The sequence below is a fragment of the Centropristis striata genome, chromosome 2 (genome assembly GCF_030273125.1).
Source record: "Centropristis striata isolate RG_2023a ecotype Rhode Island chromosome 2, C.striata_1.0, whole genome shotgun sequence".
NCBI lineage: Eukaryota > Metazoa > Chordata > Actinopteri > Perciformes > Serranidae > Centropristis > Centropristis striata.
The window spans coordinates 38,553,768-38,573,884 of NC_081518.1; the positions used below are offsets into that span (position 1 = coordinate 38,553,768).

Genomic DNA, 20,117 nt, shown 5'->3' on the forward strand with positions numbered 1-20,117 from the left:
TCAGTTATTTCTTAAGAAAGCAGCCTTCTGAGTAACTTTGCATGGTCATGTCAGTGCTCAATGAGTGCAGAAAAGGTCTCTTTTAATTTAATCTCAAAAAGCCACTATATTGGTTGCCATATCAGTAATTGGTGAATTTTCTCCCTCGAAAATCGAGTATTTTAATATTGTAGTTTTGCTACTTTTAAGTAAAATATCTGAATATTTCCACCACTGAAGCCACTCCACCAACAACAAAGAAACTATGTTATACAACTGCAGCATGGCGAATTGAACACAGAGTGTAAGTAACTACTGTGGCCACCAGGGGGCACCCTGGTGAAGGAGGGGTCCACTCAACTACATAATTCAGCACTCACATATGCACCCACATGTCAAACAGCAAGAGCACCATCCTCAATATATGCATGTATTTACATCATTATACAGAGTTAGATTTTCTTTAGTATACATCAGTGATGTATTTGTATCATTTATTATTATTATTATTATATGTGCAGTGTTTCATTATCATCTTCGAAATGTACAGTACAGACAACCCTGAATGTTGCATAATAAGTACTGCTTTGTACACATTACAATTACTTAAATTCAGTCTTTAAAAACATGAACATGTATTTTTAGTACACAATGGTGCTGCATAAATCCAAAACTTCCCATATGTAATTAACACAGAACAGTGTAATCACAGAGTAAAAATACTAAATAGGCATTGTAGCTGAAAATACTTTCAGCATGCTGTTACACCCTTGAAACCATCTTTGTTTCACTGCATTCATTTGATTGACATGCATAACAGTGGATGTTGTGAGTGACAGATAGGAGGCCTGGGTGTGTCAGTGTATATATATATGACACACATACACATATGTACATGCAGCGTGTAAATGCTATGTGTAGGTCTATGTGAAGCCTGCTGTGACAGGCCAATAAGAGCAGGGCAGGCAGAGCAGGGGAAGCTGGATAAACACGCAAGAATGCAAGGCATCCTCTCATAGGCTATTATAGAGAGAAAGAGAAGACACGGGGGAATGCAGGCAGGGGAGAGGATAAAGATACAGTGAAATTGAGAGAGAGAAACGCAGGGAGGTGAAGCAGAGGAAGAGGTTGAGATGGATAACAAAGAGAGGAGGAAAGAAAGCAATATGCCAGGTATACACGAGAGAACACAAAGAGAGGGAGGGGAGGGAGGTGGAGAAAGGAAGTGGAGGCAGAACCGAGCCTGGAGGGTGTGAACAAGAGAGGGAAGGATAGAGAGATAGATTGTGGGTGGCTGATAACAAGAATGCACCCGGGATGTAGACGGTCTCAGTGCCAGCTGGCACATTCCTGTCGTCCACTTCCAACACCCCGCAAGGCAAAGAGATGAGGTCCAATTAAAAGTGTGATAGCCGCCAATCCTGCTCTTCTCTTTATCTGAGAGAATGAAAGGCCACTCTCTCTCTCCTTTCCCTCTGCCATCATGTCTCCTGTCTTCCCCTCTCCACACTATGTCCTTCCTCTGAACCAGCTTTCAGATAACAGGCGGGGAATGAGAGGATCAGACGGCTTTTTGAAGAATGTACTTGAGTCTGATTTTTAGGGAAACTCCTAGGGCACACCGAGCGTGTGTGTGTGTGTGTGTGTGTGTGTGTGTGTGTGTGTGTGTGTCTTGTGTTTACAGAGTTATGTAATCATACTGCTAAATGATTGATCATAGGGGAACTTAATTTAACTAATTGTTAATACTGGTATAAAAATGTAAAATGGCAACAGAACCATTACCTGAGCCCGACACACAAAGCAGGTAGATTTTTAACCAACTTTGTCTCATTGCAGTGTGGGTTGTATATACAGATGAACAGTGTTTGGCTTCCCTCCATGTTTCGTGTCAGGGAGGGATGCCAAACACTGTTCATCTGCATATACAACCCACACTGCAATGACACAAAGCTAGTTAAAAGTCTGCAAAATTTCACTTCTATATTTTAGTGAGGTATCTACAGGCAAGTTTGTGGGCCGGTTTTACATGTAGATTGAAACAAGAGCTGATATCGCATTTTCCACGGCATGCTCCTGAAAATTTCATGAGGCCTTCTTGGGCTGCAACTAATGATTAGTGTGGTAAATTACTGATGTATCTGCAGATGATTTTCTTGATTAATGGTTTGGTCAGAAAATAGTGAAAAACGCCCTTCAGAATTTCCAACATGACATCTTCAAATTGCATGTTTTGTCCAACCACCACCAAAAACATTCAGTTTACCATCCCGTGAGACAAAGAGCAGTGGATTCTCACAACTGAGGAGCAAGAGCAATATTTGGCATGAAAATGTTGCCCTACATCTCACTGATGTTCAGGAGAAAGGAACAACATGAAACGAGAGTGACATTTATGGACAGAATGTCAGTGGTCAAAGGTTTCATTTTCTTACAAACAACTCTGTTTACACGCTCTTTCTGTGGTTCAGCTGTGACTTTCAGTTCTCACTATAATAAAGTTTAAAAACTTCCCAACCACTTGGTTGCCGTCGTGTCCTGACAGTCTCCAATTATCATTTTCATCTGCCAGACTGAAAGCCAAGTGTATTGTGGCTGTGAAGGATATAATGTAAAGAAAAAAATAGCAGCTTGAATAACAGCTATGTTCTCTGCTGTCACTCACCTCAACCAGCTGCATGAGGTTCTCAAAGTACTCCTCCTCGTCGATGGTGAGCTTGCCGTTGTGGTAGATGATGCGGTAGTGCTCCACCTTGCCGTCGCAGCTGACACACAGGGTGTAATCACCGGGATAGTTGGTGCTCTCCCTCACCAGGAACAGACCCGTCTCCGGAGGGTAGAGGAGTCGCTCGGCCTGCTCCCGAGTTATTTTCCCGTGAAACCAGCTACAAGGAGGCAAGACAGCAGAGAGTTAATGACAAGACAGAGAGGAGGGGAAAATGTAACAAAATAATGGAAAGCTAGTATGAAAAGAAGGAAAACAAGAAATTAAGAGGCAGAGAAAGAATGACAAAGGAGGAGACAGTGAATCAGACATCAAAAAATGACAATTGGGGACAAAGAAAGGGAGGAAAGAAAAGGGTTTGAGATTCAAAAACTGACAGGCTGATTGCATGCCCACACATCATACACACACAGCGCAAAAGTTGTTGCAACAATCAAATATTTAGAGAAGAGTCTGATCCATGTACACAGATTCCACATCTGTCAGTTCTTGTGGAAAACAATTGAAATCCTCATCTGCTCGGTGTCACTGCTAACAACATCAGATGGGCCTAAATCCTTCCACACTTCCTACAACAGATCACACGGGTCATTTTCACTACACTCGATTTGTTCATTTGCAACTTGAACCAGACAAGGATGCACTTCCACGCATCACGGCCCGCAGCCCTCTGAAATGAGAAGTGAAAAACAAGAGCGTGGTGGAAATGGGAAGCCGGCAGCAGCGCTTCCAGTTTGTTCAGCTCGAGCGGAGCAGGGGCGGGGTCGTCTTGACTCCAGGAGAAGTCAGTGAGAAAGTACCTGAACCCAAACAACAGGAAACATGGTGCTCACAAACACACATGCGCTGACACACACACACACACACACACACACACACACACACACACACACACACACACACACACACAAGAAGCCTGAGGCAGAGTCGGAAACTGACACGCAGGCACTGCAATAACAGGAAAATGCAAAAAGTGCTCAGACGACGTGGTGGATAGGCCAGAACCGAGTCACTCACTCCTGGCTGAGGTCAGGGAGACCAGGAGATGGACTGACTAAGGGTTTATTATTATTGCTTTTTTAACTCAGGCTTCTGCGGATATAAAAAGCTGTTCAGAGTTAACATGCTCTGAGAGCAAATAAAGCTCTTGCTTTACTGGCTGTATAACCCTGCTTCCCCCTCACCATATGGCCTAGTGCATATATCTATAGGCTACTAACGGATGGATTAGACAGCTGCATTACAGTGAGTGCGTTTACATGACATTAGTATCCTGGTTGTGGGCCCTTATTCAGGGCTCTAACTCAAATGTTCTGCTGTCACAGGAAAGTAGGAAAAAGGATCAGACCAGATTAAAAAAAAGCATTTTGGGACGGTCGTGGGATAGAAGGTAGACCTTGCCTAAGAAAATAAATAAAAACAACAAAAATCACAACAATAATCTCTGATGAAGTTGTCAATGTAGAATTACGAGAGTATAAAATGTACACACACAGCACGAAGAAGAAGAGCGAGGTGGGGCTTTATGTTTTCTTCTTGTGTCACCCGGGTCTAAGGAAACCTGAGTTTATTTCTAATATACATATTTCCATGCAGTTTAATTTATGCCACACATCACTTTTACTTGATCCCTGATCACAACTACGATTTGTAATGTACTGCTCTCTACCTACGCACCTTCACTCACTGATGCTTCTGAATCTAAACAGCAAATTAATTGTAACCTGTGATATGAAAAGGTAAAGTGTACTGTGTCTCAGAGATTTTCCAATAGTTAGACTTCACTCTAACGAAATCTGAGTCCTTGTTGTAAGGAGTTGGATATCACTTATCTTCTGCCTCTATAGACCTGTGATCCTGAGCTCAGACACCACCATCCCAGCTACCTCAACCACAGCACAGCACACCGTTTCCCATTGATTTGTGTCGTATTAGCTGCAAACAAAAGCCTACAGTGTCTCTCTATCCGTCTTGGCTGGTGAATGGGTGGTAATCAACAGCTGTAATTGATTTAGCCTGCTTTCCTGTGGCTGCCTCCGTCACTCCATCCTACTCCTCTTCGTACTCGGGCCTCCTCAGACAGCAGTGGCCCTTGTGGCAAAGCAGCTTAATACGGGTCGAGTTGATTAGATCAGTGCAGGCAGCTTCTCCGATGGGCAGCAGCTCCTTAACTCCCACTAATCCAAGAGCAGGCGCCAAGCATGGATGGCCCAGAGACACACACTGGCTGTTCTGTCCACAGCAATTACCTGCAGTTTTCATACGTTACATCATACTGAAATAATAAACAAAAGATACAAAAATGTGGTAAACAACATGATGGGGACAATGGGGAATGACAGCATTTCAGCTTTCTGTAGAGGTGGTGCTGTTATATGTGGCAGATGAATGCCACATGGGGGCAGCAGAGAGAACAAGCTGTTAGATGCCAACGAGGGAGACGAGGACTCAATCTACTGCTGAGTATCAATCGGTCAAGGCGTGAATGGGGACAGTGGAGCACAGCTGAACTCTTATGTAACCCAGAAGAGAGGGAGAGGTCTTCTCACAGACATCTGTTAGTGATTCACAACTAAATCAACAAGTCCCTGTGGGTTAGAGCTAATGGCTCCAGAGGAACGACTTCTGATGACTTGAGTGTTTTGAAGAAAAAAATCCCACTTAACTATGTTGTGATCTCAGGGGGAGCAGGATATGAGGTCAGCAAGTGTAACTGTGCAAAATGGAGTGTATGCATTGCTTTCAGTGAAATAAGCTAAAACTGGTGACAGTATTGATTGATGTCGGCAATCAACAATTAATCTATGTTGTGCTCTCTCTCAAGAAAGAAACAGCGTGGAAAGAAAACAGCCATATTATACAGGATCTTAAAGCTTTAACGACTGAATACTTATTTAGGGAGACAGCATGCGATTCATCATCTGACTACCACATTAAAATGACGAATTGTCCATCAAAATTGCTAGAAAACAATTTTTGCAACATTCATGAGGTTCCCCTAGTTGCCACACAACCAGTACAAGTTATTATTCCTGACCTGACACTAGACTTGTTAGCTAGTACAGTTTAATGCCGTAGCTGAGTAGTGTATTAAATGTAAGCTGACTAATGTTTAACGTAGCCATTTCATGCCTTTAGTTGTGTGTTGGCAAAGCCTTCGTAGTCACACAGGCTAATTTAAAGTTAGCGTCGGGCCTCTTCCGACCACACACACAGCAACATGCCAGAGCTGGGTGACCCTATGACCATGCTCAAAATGGTGCGGACAGGCAGTATGATTGGTGGCAAAACGAGAGGTTAAAGCTTTCAGCAGCAGTTGATGAAGTGAGACAAAGAGGGTCAAAAGTCTATTTAAATGTTTCCTGTCGACAGGATGTTACAGTGACATACCATCAGCTCTATAAGCACTGTTCAACTGAAGACTCCCATGTTTTAGACTGATCTCAGTTTGTGGAGAGCTCACACTTCCTTTGGGGTACAAGGACTTCATTTTGGGATTAAAATGCAAATTTGGGGTTGATGTGTCTTTCAGGAAAACAAGACAACAAGCAAAACAACAACAACATTAAAGATCCACTAAACTGTCTTTTCTGTAGAGCACAAATGCACAATACTGGAAGCACAATAAATGTAATTAAAGATGGTGTCTGACTTTACAAAAGCTGCTATATTCACTTCAGTATAGCTGATGGTGGAACATTTCCCATATTACCATTTTTTCCACAAAAGCAGTTTTAGGTCCGGTTCAGAGCCAGTGTCTATTCATGAACCAGTTCTTCACATTTTAAAAAGGCCAAAGAACCATCTCTCAGCCACGAGAACTAGTTCCTGAGCAACACTTTGCTGGTTGAGAACCAAGAGCTGCTTACATCAGGGGCTGAGGGCGTGTTATCGTGACCAACATAACTAACAAACTTTTTGTATTTTTTCCAATGGCAGTCACAGAGTACACTATGGACGTTAAACTGAAGCAGCAGTGGTCCGTAGAGGACAATAAACTGTTCCCTTGCATGTGGTACTCGATAGGAATTCTGAAAAATCTGGAAGGCGCTTCAAGAATGATACCGGTGAAAAAATAGTAGAGAAGGACAGAAATGTCAGCCAAATATAGAAAAGCTCAGGTGAATCAGGAATGGTCAGCAACAGTAAATTATAGTCCCATTTTGATATACTTTGCTTGTTCCTCTGCAACAAACCAGCATGTCATCGCAGCAACAAAACTTGGTGGATGATGTGTGGTTGCAAAATTCCACTGATTCTGGAGAATTTTACTTCAGCTTCTAACCAGCTATGCATTTCTCACATTGATTTTACATTTGTAGCATCAATGTTAGAAATGAGTACTTTTGCTTGTTTGGGTAATGTTAGCTGCACAGCTTCTCCCAGGAGACTTCTTCTTATGACTCTACATTTCCTTGTAATTTTGTGACACTGAAATTAAAAAGTCCTCTGAGTAATCTGTTAAGTTTTACAATACTTGTATATCACTACTTGAGGGATGAACACAAATGTTTGGCAGCTTTCCGATGACAACATCTTATAGCTATGTGATGATACTGAGCCAGCTTGCATGCTCTCGGCTTTCCTGTCTCGCTTCATTTGCATATCGCCTCTCGTTATGTTTTCCTCTTTTTGAAATAACTGCTGTTTCAAAGAGCCTGATTGAAATGTAGTGCGCAGCTGGTCCTGGCCTCTGTGGCAGCCAGACACAGACAAGAGAAGACACAGTATAAACCAAAGGAGTGTAAAAGATGGAATTTCCATCTTTTGATGCTTTGCATGACTTTTGAAATCAACACATTTTTCCTCGCTGCAGGGAAAAGAAGTGAACGGGGGTACGACAACTTGTTCACACATTTAAAAAGGGAAGGGAGCATAATGTGTCAGAGCTGCGGAAGACTCATAACCATAGTTTAGATTGTTACTCTGAATACTGCAGCATATCGCCATATTCACTTCACTGTAGAAATGTTCTTTTCAAAATATTATTCACATTCTACAGTTATATTTTATAGAAATTACGTTTAGTCTAACACTGCTTTTATGATGCATTTTATCACAACTTACATTATGAATAAACTTAATGTTGACTTTTTCTTTTTCAGATTATATCCAAGAGTCTTTTATTTATATTTCAAACATAATACCTTAATGTGTGCATGTTTCTAAATACATGAGAAATACAAGAAAACCCATACACACAGACACACACACACACACACACACACACAGTTATTTGCTTTCTCCCCTTGTTGTACTTACGGCATAAGACTGAGCTTCCCTCCTGACTTGACTCCTTCCCTTTTCTGGACATAGTTAGCTGGTATGGTGCCCTCTCTGCCCACTGTGTTCCTCGCTCTGTACCAGTTGGGATCCTGAAACAACCAAACACACAACAACACAACCTTCATACTGGTACTAATAATTGAGGAGCATTAATATCCCCATGTCCCTCTCCAAACAGAGTCTGCAGCAGAAGTGAAGCAGACCAGTACTCATACCAAAATCCACTTAAAAAACACTGGTTTATGGTGTTGGTGGTAACACGTTTTTGCAGGAAGTGGTGGCCAGACATTGCCTCTAAATAAAATGAAACCCAGGGACTACAAAGGCTACAAAGCTATTTGATGGAATTACATTCACTAGGACCTCAAGTTTTTTGCTAGCTGAACCTTGGGTTGTAATGATTCATGAGATCAAACTGTCACTGTACTGGGGTCAAGGTCCAGTGCATGCAGCCGCACAGGGAAGAAACAGTACGTAGACTAATGCGGGTAAATTGGTAAGTTAACAAGCATGAGTAATGCCCAGAAACTGTTATCCCTAAAACTGTTAGCAGTAAGTTATGGGTAGCATAACAAGCGGAGTGGAGTTCAATAACCACCATATACTGTTCACCCCCGTTGAAAGGTCGGAAAGGTATGACGGTATGAAAAATTACTTACCAAGCCTATGTGGAAGTTTTATTTTTATTATTTTAAGTATTTTGGCATTTTCAGTTTCATAGCATAACTATATATTTTAGTTTCAAAACCTATTGTTTTACTTTTTTATAATGAAAATAGTTCACCAAAATAGCCAGTTGGGCAAAATGCTACCTTAGTCCCCAGCACAAGGATTGTTTCCATTTTTGACACTGTGTATTCAAAATAAATGAAAGAAAAAGAACCATATGCATTTGAGTTTTTTACCTAACATAAAGATGGCACTGCTTGTGTGACAGTCCTGTAGATTTAAGTTGACCTAGTTATATCCCACATGGTCAACTCTCTATTTTCTCCCAATGTGCAACTGCAAAATTCAAGTATTCAGAAGTAGTAGCTGGGGATTGTACCATATAATTCTGTATACCTAACTGTACAACCTGATGAAGAGTAGATTAAAAATCTTTTAAGCAATTAACTCTTGGCTCATTCCTTGAATAATGATCATTTGGCCAGGGCTGCAGCTTTGAGCGCTTGTTTAATACAATGTGCAACATTTCCGATACAGTCTAATCCACCTGCCGACTCACCCTCGTGGCTCCGATGATAGTCAGTACATCTCCTTTACAGAAAGGCAGGTCCTGTTCGTTGGCAGTCTGGAAGTTGTACTTGGCTACACACTCTGTGCCAGTCGACCATGGTGCCTACATCACATAGGACCGAGAAGAACCAGCATTAATTACAGAGATGTAACTCAGTTTGGTATTCAGAGCTGAACTGAGGTATTTGTGACAGACATGTTACAACACACAGCAAAAGAGTCAAAAATAGAGGAAGCAAGGCACTGTGGGGGGGACATGGAAGTAATTAATTGACCACTAAGTTCTGTAATGTTCAGTGATGTTGTGACATAGTGGTTAACTCTCGAACACCACAGCCTTGTGGTCAGAAGGTGCTGTGTTTGAATCCTTTTTTTGTGAAGTTACAATCAAAAAAACTACTACCAATCAAGTAAGAAATAACACTAAATGAACTATTTAACTGTTCAAACACTGATTTTCTCACATACATCACCAACATTTTATCGTTTAACATGACTAGAGGCTTGGTAATATGTGATAATTACCACTATAAACTCAGCCTGTATTTTCATGTGATGATACCTTGAAAATTAAACTGAGTGCACGTACAGTGGTGTGGCACAGATCCATGGCAATAATCTTTCTCTCTGTATATGCATACTAACACCACCCACTTCAAAGCCAGAGATTAATATACCCTGAGGGCCTGGGTGGTTGTAAGAAACTTGGCAAAAGGTTGAGGAGACTGCGCCGCCCTTCAAAAGCGGAGAGGAGGAACTGCAGTTAAGTAGTGAAGTTGGAAAAAAAAGGGAAACAAAGTTTTCAGGCTGGACAGCAAAATATGAAACCAATAGAAATGTTGTAATGCCTTCATTTTATGCCTTTTTAGATTGATTGACTTAGCATAGTTTTTCTAGTTGGCTGTCTGTCTACTTATTAAACGATTTAACCTCGCCAGCTGTATTGTGTGATTTTGGACTCATCTATTCTACTGACCTTTCCAAGGTAATTGAGAGCCCTCTGTCTAATGCCCGCTGGGACAATCTTCAGTCTCTCTGTGAACCTTCAACTGATAAATATGGTATGTGAAGTTATTAAATGAAAGATATTTCACTTAATCATATTGTATGTTCAAAACCCCTCTTGCTTTCTGCTGTATGTGAGGAACACTGACTCTTCCCTGGTTTAACGACTTCTTTCAATATGAGCCACAGTTTCTGCCTCTAAATCTGCTTAACTGATTTCTTGAAAAGCTAGCTGCACTCATTGTCAATCACTCTGAATACTATAAATGTGGCAGCTTGATGCCAAAAATACAAATGTAAATGACAGCTCGGATAAGGACGCTTTGTGTGTTCAGTTTGCTCTGTTAGATCAGCACAGTGGGTGTGATCAGAAACATACCACAATAGAGTGAATGAGATGAAATGAGAAAGCCGGAGTACAAAGCAGCAGGTGTGAGTGTGCAGCTAAGGTCCTCGTACAAGCTGCTTTATTCCTGACAACACACGGTACTGCTGAATGTGTCTGATGCTGTCTCAGTCAATACTGCATAAATGAGTTTGGGCCACTGCGACTGAGGGTTGTGTAGATGCTATTCCACTGTTATTGGTCACTTGAACCAAAGGACTTTATGAAAAGTGCTTTTGCTAGGAAGAATGTATTGCTCGGGATATTTCCTTGAAGATCTCTAGTAATTTGAAATGTAGCCTGATGTAATACACAATGCAACTGGAGAAGAAAACAATGGGCTACATTTAACCTGAAGTTGCTCACCAAAGGAAAGTGCAACCAAGTTTGATTCAGTTTTTGCTGATGACTGACAATTTTAAAACGGCAAATTGATGCATGAGTCTTACACTGCATTATCAAATATATTGGAGGTCAACAATAAGTAGTAGGTCTGTGTGATGACAAGAATCTGGCGATACGATACATGTCATGACAAAGGGGTTATCGTTTATTGCGATATATTGCAATTATTTAATCTAATTTTAGGAAAACCATCAGAGTGTAAAGAACACATCACCATATGCAGAAAATCTGAGAAGAAACGGTTAACTTTGTTATGAAATCACAGCAGTGGGATCTTCATTTGTATGTATCACTTTAATTCCTGCAACATCAAACATCATAGCTCCACTTGTTGTGCAATTTGTCAAGGATTGATACAGTATCACAAAACAAAATATTGTGATAAGGTGTATCAGTATTTTCTTACACCGCTAGTTCTTGGTATTTCATTATCACCAACTCTAGTTTACCTTCTGAGTGACCTACAAGTCATTTGCTTGCTAGGTGGTTTTATTCACTGGATGCTGATCAAAACATACAACTACTGAATCTTTGACCTTTTGGTCACAGGTTGGTAAGATAACCAATGTGTCACACCACTGTTCCTCAACAGTCTGGGTCAAAAAAATAAATGAAATAAATGTACCTCTTGGCTTACAGAAACCCAAGTTATAGTAATACAAACACATTTTCAAAATTAAGACAGAATTACACTGAATCCATTAAACATTAATGTTTTGCATAAACCGCAGATTTTTCTCTCAGGGTCTTGAGACTCAAATAGGATGAATAATCCGACAGGATTATTGACTGTGACATTACAGCATGAGTCTTTAGTCGCAACTAAAATTCACTTTCAAAACAAAACATTTTTTTTATTAATTAATGTAACACAGAATGAGTCACGAGAAAGAAAAATATTGATTCCTCTCATTTTTGTGAGATTACATTCTAACAGATTCAAGTTGGAACCAAGCCCTGATCTTTTTTTAATTCTGGAAACTAGAGCAGTGTGGTGTGACAGATTAAAACAACCTGGATCAATAAGGACATGTGAAGGCAGGATGCAGGAGAGAAAGTAATCCTACTCTGAAGCTCGCACTTGAGAAGCATTAGTTAAAGCGCTGCGGCAGTCAGGGAATGTGAAACCGCTAAAACTGAGCTGGACACTTTGATGGATGTGTGCACTGCTCAACAGCTATGTGCATTAATACATTGATACAGATATGGGTTTCTTTCAGCGCCTCAGTGTCTTGCACGCTGTCCCTTGCTTGTATGTGCACGTTATTAAGTCGTCTCATTAGTCTCATATTATTAGAAGGTATCAAGGTCTGGCGGGATGGCCAGAAGGTTATATCACAGTATATTTTGAATATTGGTTGCCCACTATATATAAGAAGGTATAAGTGTTTTTTCTTTATTCTCTATCTATAGTTATAGATGTTTTCTGCTTAACTAATGCTGGCCAAATGCCGGCTACATACTGCTGAAATAATAAGATGATTTATCAACCGTGAAAGATGATGAATAAGCAAAAGCACCAATAATGACCTGGTTCTAGTTTTTCTGCATTGTGAGGATTTTTTCTGTTCTATGTTATTATAAACTGAATACCTTTTGGTTTTAGACTGCTGGTTTGATAAAACAAGGAATTTAAAGTTGTCACATTGAAACACTTCTCTTCATTATGAAATGTATAGACCTAGGGACTTATTGGGAAAAAAAAAACATTGTCACATTTATTTGTTATGGCTGTTAATAGTTAAGAGCTACATCCATAGTTTACATTTTAGCTTCGACCTTCCTTGTGAACCCATTTGTACTATGATGAGGAAAAATACCACAACATTTGTTCCAATTGGTTTAAAGTCTTGAAAGTTGGTACAGGCATAATTCAAGAAATGTTTATTTCATAAATGTAAAACAAGTTGAATATCAAATATATTTAACTTGCTATAAGTTTATGGATACCAGGCACTTAAAACAATTTTTCCTGAAATATAAGAGTCATTGGCAAGAACTGTACTTCCATGTGCCCACAGTATAGATATAGTATGATAAGAACAACTCACTTTTCAGCCAAATTGTTTGACTAACTTTGAAAATGTCTTCACATTTGTGCTCAGGAAAGCTGAGAGAACACTCCACCAAAGGAAACAGTTGCGGGCACAACTGAGTTAATATGACCTTTCATCCATGAATTGGCTGAGAGTGTGACTTCATGTGAGTGGAGTGTGAATTGCAGCTTGGTTACATGCATTCCCTTCAACAATCACCAACACAGTCTTCCTGTAAGAATGAACCACTCTGTGCTGGTGAGGCAGCTCACTGTTTAGATGTGTGTAGAACAGAGGGTAGTGTTTAACCTCTTACCATTCAGACTCCTTTTTTATTTTTAGAATTGGGGGTTGTGGGCAGTGAATGTTTAGAGGAAGATAGCAGGTTAACAATAAATGACGGTTTGCGGTCGGTGTGGTAACAGGTTAGAAAGTGTTTCTCTTCCTGTGCACCTTCAAAGCTGCACACTGGGAAGATAGATTTGATAAAAAGCAAAGTGTACTTGACTTACGTGCATCCCAGACATGATTAGGGGAATTGGGCAGCAGGTGTCCTCAGGCAGGTAGCGGTCAGTGTTCAGCTAGTACCATCAGAGCTGTAACAAAAAAAGTTAAGCATAAGAAATACAACCAAGAATCTGCTTATTTCACATGCAAGCCAAGCAGTATTCTGAAATTTTCTCCACAATACAGATAATGAGTGAACAGTCTTGTGGCCACTGTTTAAGAACCATAAGCCCTCTGCTGACAAGCACAAACTTCAGGTGCATGTCAACAATAAAAAACATGAATAATGTACCATGATATGCATTTGGCTATACCATGAGTGTAGAAAACCTAACAATAACATCACAGCAAGGTACCAAATTCTTATGACTTTAGTTTAACAACAATCAATGGAAAGATATCCATCAACAAACAATTTTATAGGAAAACAAGTGCAAAAAAAGTGCAAAAACTCTATTGCAGCATGGCATGAATATTTCATTGAACAAAAAACATATATTGCCTAATACTCAATATAGTTAAATCGAAGAAACATCTACATCCTACATTTACATCTTAACCATTTTGTCCATACACCCAACTTCTAATTTTATTCTTTCAACAAATCAGGCGCTTATCAGCTGTTGATTAAAGACAGCAAAAAGATAACATGCCAGCTAAAAGGTGGCTTTCTAAGACTTTAATCATCTGTGTTTACTCTACAGATTGGATGCAATATTCGGGGACTGGAAATGAGTTAAAGGCAGCTCTATGGAATGAGCCAAGCCTGTCGAGCAGCTAGGTTTTTCAGCCAATTACTAGTATTTTAAAAGTGACCTTGATACAGTGACAAAAATGAGAGAGAGAGAGACAGAGAGAGAGAGAGGACAGAGAGAAAGATAGAGACAGAGAGAGAGAGAGAGAGAGAAGGGACAGAAGAGAAGGAACGTTAAGAGAAATTGTAAATTATGAGACTATAGAGCTATAGCTAGGTTTTCCAGCCAATTACTAGTATTTTAAAAGTGACCTTGATACAGTGACAAAAAGGAGAGAGAGAGAGAGAGAGAGAGAGAGAGAGAGAGAGAGAGAGAGAGAGAGAGAGAGAGAGAGAGAGAGAGAGAGAGAGAGAGAGAGAGAGAGAGAGAGAGAGAGAGGAGAGAGAAGACGGACAGAAGAGAAGGAACGTTAAAAGAAATTGTAAATTATGAGACTGTACATACTGTATGTATCTTAGTATGCATCTGAAAGAGGCCATGGCTGTTTGGGTGTGTGTAGGGTGTTAGTATGTGCCTGATAAGGTGTGTGCCTTCACAAACCCATATCTGTGTGTGTTTAATATGTGTCCCTTAATTGCCACACAGACCTCAAAAGCACAACTAATTTCAACTGTGATCCCGTATTGTTAAGGGCAGTGGAAAGTCAGTGGCAGCATACTAAACTGTTTCAAGATGTAACAGTAACTGAATAAGGCATCCTGCAGTAGGCTCCATTCAAAGCATCTCCCTTCCGAGCAGCCGAGAGAACAGGAAGTTGAAATGGGGAGGGAGGTGAGTGAGATGGAGGAAGTAGCTGACGCATATTTTCCAGTGCTTTGTACGAGATAGGGAGGGGCTTTAGTTGGAGTCCAGTGTGAGAATGGCTACTGTGGTCACCACCTTCCTTTAGACGGACTACAGCCACTCTTTATGGAGTCATGTCCGGATAAATCAGTAAACACAATAAGCACAAACACTCTAGTTAAATTCATCGCTCAGTGATCCTGGCTAAAAAATAGGTTCTTTAACATCTCCCGTCTCTTTGATTTCCTCTCAATGTCTGAGGTGGATACAAACAAAGAGCCCATAATCACTTTGACTAAGTCTGTTTCATAGAGAGTCACATATTGTCCAAGCGTGAACGGGTTTGTTTTCCACTGACAAAGTAACTCAGTGCTCTGTGTTATGTTAACCCATTGAAGCCTGGAAAACGGATACGTCGTTTTGTAGCATTTGTATAAGCTCTCAAATACTTTTTGAATTTAATTTCTATCTGCTACAGAGGCTGAAAAATCTATTATTTAGTAGAAGCGTTGACACTTCTGTTCAATTTCCAGAAAAACTTCAGGTTTTAGGGGGTTATTTTAAAATCGCCCAGAGGTTTTACAGGCAGTTTTAGGCGTCAATGGGTTAAAGGCATGAAGATGATGAAGCTCCTTCAGAAGGCCTGGTTACCAGCTAGCATGCTCCCTGACAGCATCCATGGCCAGGCTTCACAGCACTGCCATATCCTGTGTTGAAACAGGAAACAGTCTAATTGCAGATCTGTATGCAAACTGACAGAGCCAATATATCTGAAGCCAGGCTGCTCTGCTGCACCCAGAGGGCACCCGCTTCTTTCCCTTTGCCATTCTTTACGTTTAGAGCAGCACTGCTGGAACAGAGCAGCGCGGCTCACCAACCCACAGCCCGCTAGCTGGCCAATAGAGACAAGTGAGTGCTATTCTTATCTCTCTCCAGTGCTGAGGAATGCCTCCAAGCTATGCAAGAGCTTCAGCATCACACTGCTCACGTCGCTCTGCTAAGGTTAGTCAAGTAGTACTCGGTAAAGGCTGTGAGTGAAGAGAGTTCTTTTTCAATTCAATTTTCTTTGGCTGACTGTAGAGTATGCTATGGTGAAAACACTTCACTGAGTTTCTTACACAGAAGAAAATGGTTCCAACACAAATACTGAAAATATATGCATTGTGATACCATTCATGTTTAAAGCTCAGAAAGAAGGTGTGGGTACTCCTCCAGGTGTTATGCTACTGCACAGTGAATGTCACCCTTGCTGAATATTTATGTAGTAATCAAAGGCTGTGTTCAGACTGACAATGCCACTGCACATCCAAAAAAGCAAGTTGCTATATGTGTTTGGGCGAATTATGAACCAGTCAGAAGACAAAATATAAACCAGGAAGTCCACAATGCTGCACAGCAGTTTATATCCCTTCAATCAGGATTTTACGACTCTGAAAGGTAACATAAAGGTATTTTACCTAGTGAGTATACTTTGCATCCTGTCCCTTTATGCCCTGTGCTCTAATAGCAGTTGAGAAAGCTGGATGTGTTGTGTCAAAGTGTGTTGCTTTAATTGAATAGTGCTTTCCTCCTGTTTATTACAGCACTTGCTAGCTTACTTATAACTACATCAGGAGGAGTTAGTCTAAAGTTAGATCAGCAATGTCAATAGAATTTTTTTTTTTTAAGCAGTGCTATTGTTGGTCTAAGAACTGCCTAATAGTTTGTATTCGAACCATGATCAAGAGTAGCTGAGTGCTTGACATCAACTCCTGAATATTTAAATAAATATTATAATGTCTGTACGACACTTTATAAGTTAAGGTCTTACTTCAAAGTATATGTTTGGTATTCGAGCTCACTTCAGCTACCAGATGTGTCACACATGAGTGGAAATCACTTCCTTCTCCACTCCCCGCCACTTCATTTTCTCCCACGGTGCAACAGGAGCTGTTGATGACCGTGATGACAATGATGTAACAGCAGCCAGAGTGCAGCACTGCTTTTTCTTTTGCTACACCAGATGACAGAAATATTATTACTGTTTGTGTCTTATGTGCCCATTTTATTATAACTCCTATTGTGTATAAGTCTTAGAGCTCCATGTCTACTGCTGCAATCTCTTTCCCTGGATCTGCTTTGATGAATCTAGATGAAAGTGATAAAGTGAATGTGGGGTCCTGTTGCTTTTCTACTATCTACTTTGTATAATCTCGTTTCACCACATTAATATTTCACTGCACTGTGCCTCTGAGGCAAATCCCTGCATATTCATTAAACTTCAGAGAATAAAGCAATGTTAACTTTTGTTTCTGTACTACACCAACATTCAGAATCCTGGAGCAATGCTGCTCTGTTCAATACAAAGCATAACTACATAAAGCAGCCAAAAAAACATCCTTTGGCAAGTGTGCTTCTTTGCTCTAAGCCGTCCAGACGTTGAAACGTAAAGTCTACTCAAAGGGTTGGAAAACAAATCATCTCTGAAAGACAATCAAAAGGTGTCTCTTCCACCTCATTGAGATAGCAGTGAAACAGATTACTCCTACACTCGTATAATAAGGGGGGGCAGTGATGTAGACTGTTGCTGCTGCTTCATTGAAAGAGAAAAAAAGGTTACATTTTTTTAAAAGTTGAAATTATAGATAATCAAACTGTCACTTTGAAAATTACATTTTTTCCCCTTTTAGTGTGGTTCATCTGGGTCTCTACTTGTCAGCTGTTCTGACATTGGATGAGAGACTGCCTTGGTTCAGTGACAGTGCAGACAATGATGATAGAGTAATAGCACATAATTCACAACTGTTAGAACTGCAACGAAATGAAACAAAACGATGTATAGATGGAAAAGCTTAAACGCCGGCTTACAATTTCACAAATCACTCTCCCGGTCCCTTGTCAGTGGAGCAGATTTGTCTCTTGATGTAGTTATGAGCCTTACATCTTCATTTTCTGCTATAGAAGCAAACTACAAATTAGAATATTGGGCATTTATCTTACACTCTAATCCAGTTCATATTCGCTGACACTTATGCCGGGAGTCACAACGCTGTTTGTACTGGAAACCTATCATGTGCAAGCAACTGTGAGAATGTTTAGCTGATTGTTGCTCAGTCAGCTTTCCCAGGATAAATAAAAGCTTGAACAGAAATTACCAGAGAGGGGCCGGTGTTTAACTCAAACTGCTGTTGTCAGTTTCCAAAACTATTGTGGCACAGCTTCAGGTTATGTAAACCAGTAGTCTGATCCAAGGCTGACCACAGATTACAGTCCAACTAGCACAAAGTCTAACGGATTTTATAAAGTCTACTTTTACTTTGGGTGACAAGCTTGGCTCAGACACATATCCGTTTAAATCAGGATGTCATTATTTGTGCTGAGGGAAATTCAATTTACTGAGCCAGCATTAAACAAGAGCTCCCATCACACTCAACAAAGGCCAGCTTTATATATATTAAGCAGTAAACAACATTCCCATCAAATTCCAAGTCTGGTTAGTCAAGTAATGCCACACAAGAGCTCTGTAGGCTGCAAAGAGAGCACTACACACAGCACATGTAAACATGATTAACTGACCAAAGTCATGTCAGGTCAGAGTCAGGTGTCTGGCTGTCTTTTTTTGGTTTCTGTCTCTGACTGCTTTGCAAATGTAAACCATACTATTTTAAGCAGACTTCAGCCACAGACACAGAGTTAAACATCTGCTGATGTACACATCTGCCTGTGACTGATTGCCTTCCTGTGTGATCTGACTGCTTGGCTACAGCTAGACTGACAAAAACAGGCCTGAACACCCAATTACGCCTCACTCTCCAAACAATTACACAGCCTATAACTAAATTATAATTGCCTTATTGACGGATCAGAGGGGAGCCACTAACATTTTCAGCCTAATTGTAAAAAAAAGCCTAGTGAAATCTGATTGCAGCCTCGGCGGGGCGTTCCTGTAGAGCCGACAGCCCACAGTTATGCTGGACTTGTGGGTTACAGGAGCACCAAGCACTGCTTTGATTGGTTCGTGACAGCCTTTTTTTTTTCTTTGAATAACTTTACTGACTGTTGCGTATACTGGAGACATATCTCAGATACGGTGGCTATGGACAGTTCAAAGTTACAAATTATTATGTTATTGCTATGTAATACTAAGCAGTTGTTAGTTTTTCAAAATGGTAAATGCTTTGAATTTCACAAAAAGTGAGTAACAAACAAATGTATAACAAATGTACAAATGTACCTGTAACCCAGGAACATCCCACCCTGCAATCAATCCCTTCTCAAAAAGCCTAATGCAATTTCAACATCAAACCAGCTTATATGATACACTAACACTTGGCTATACCAAGTTGGTGTCAACATGTGCTAAAAGGTTTATTTACAGTATTGTATAACCACATTAAGTATAGTATATATACACGGCATGTCTATTTTTAACCATGACATAATCCCATCAACAACGTCTTATCTCTTAAAAAGGGATTTTCAAGGCAGCATCACAAGTACAGAGCAGCTATCGGACCTTGACTCAGGCTCGGTTAAGACAGTACAGAGTTTGTAAGGCAGAGCGCACTGGCAGTAAAAGAAGCGGGGGGGAAAATATGGAAATGTGACCTACCGGGTATGCAAATGTACAGTATAAGCTCACAAAAAACTCTCACAGTGCTGGAGGCTCTGCAGAGTGGACAGCATGGAACTGTCAACAACAAATGACTCGTGGCTGCATCACATTTCCCCATATGTAAAGTACTTGACAGCAGGCCTGTTTGCAACAGCAAATGATGAACACATCTGAGAAGACTCAGGCAGTGTCCAGTGACCAAATATGACCGCTGGTTGGGACATATGTAAATACCAGGCAGCAATCTCCCATTCCTTTTTAGTACAAAATTTGAAAACTTCTCACTTGATTTATTACCACAGAAATTTTTTTCAGGACAACAATATGGTCTAAATAGCTAGTAAAAAAACATCTTAAAGACAATTTGATGTCAATAGTTCTAATAATGGCCCCAATTAGAAAAAAAATAGAAGATAAA

The 20,117-nt window shown here is 40.4% G+C and overlaps 1 protein-coding gene across 1 annotated transcript in view; it reads right to left on the reverse strand.

Moving 5' to 3' along the window:
- Positions 1 to 20,117, reverse strand: part of LOC131992197 (tyrosine-protein kinase CSK) — a 50,183-nt gene that overhangs the window by 9,686 nt on the left and 20,380 nt on the right. The window contains exons 2-5 of the mRNA XM_059357686.1: positions 13,573 to 13,656; positions 9,219 to 9,332; positions 7,967 to 8,079; positions 2,645 to 2,864 (exon numbers count right to left, since the gene is read on the reverse strand). Coding sequence (XP_059213669.1) covers positions 2,645 to 2,864; positions 7,967 to 8,079; positions 9,219 to 9,332; positions 13,573 to 13,587 — 462 coding nt within the window. The 5' untranslated portion in view covers positions 13,588 to 13,656. The remainder of the gene's footprint in view (positions 1 to 2,644; positions 2,865 to 7,966; positions 8,080 to 9,218; positions 9,333 to 13,572; positions 13,657 to 20,117) is intronic.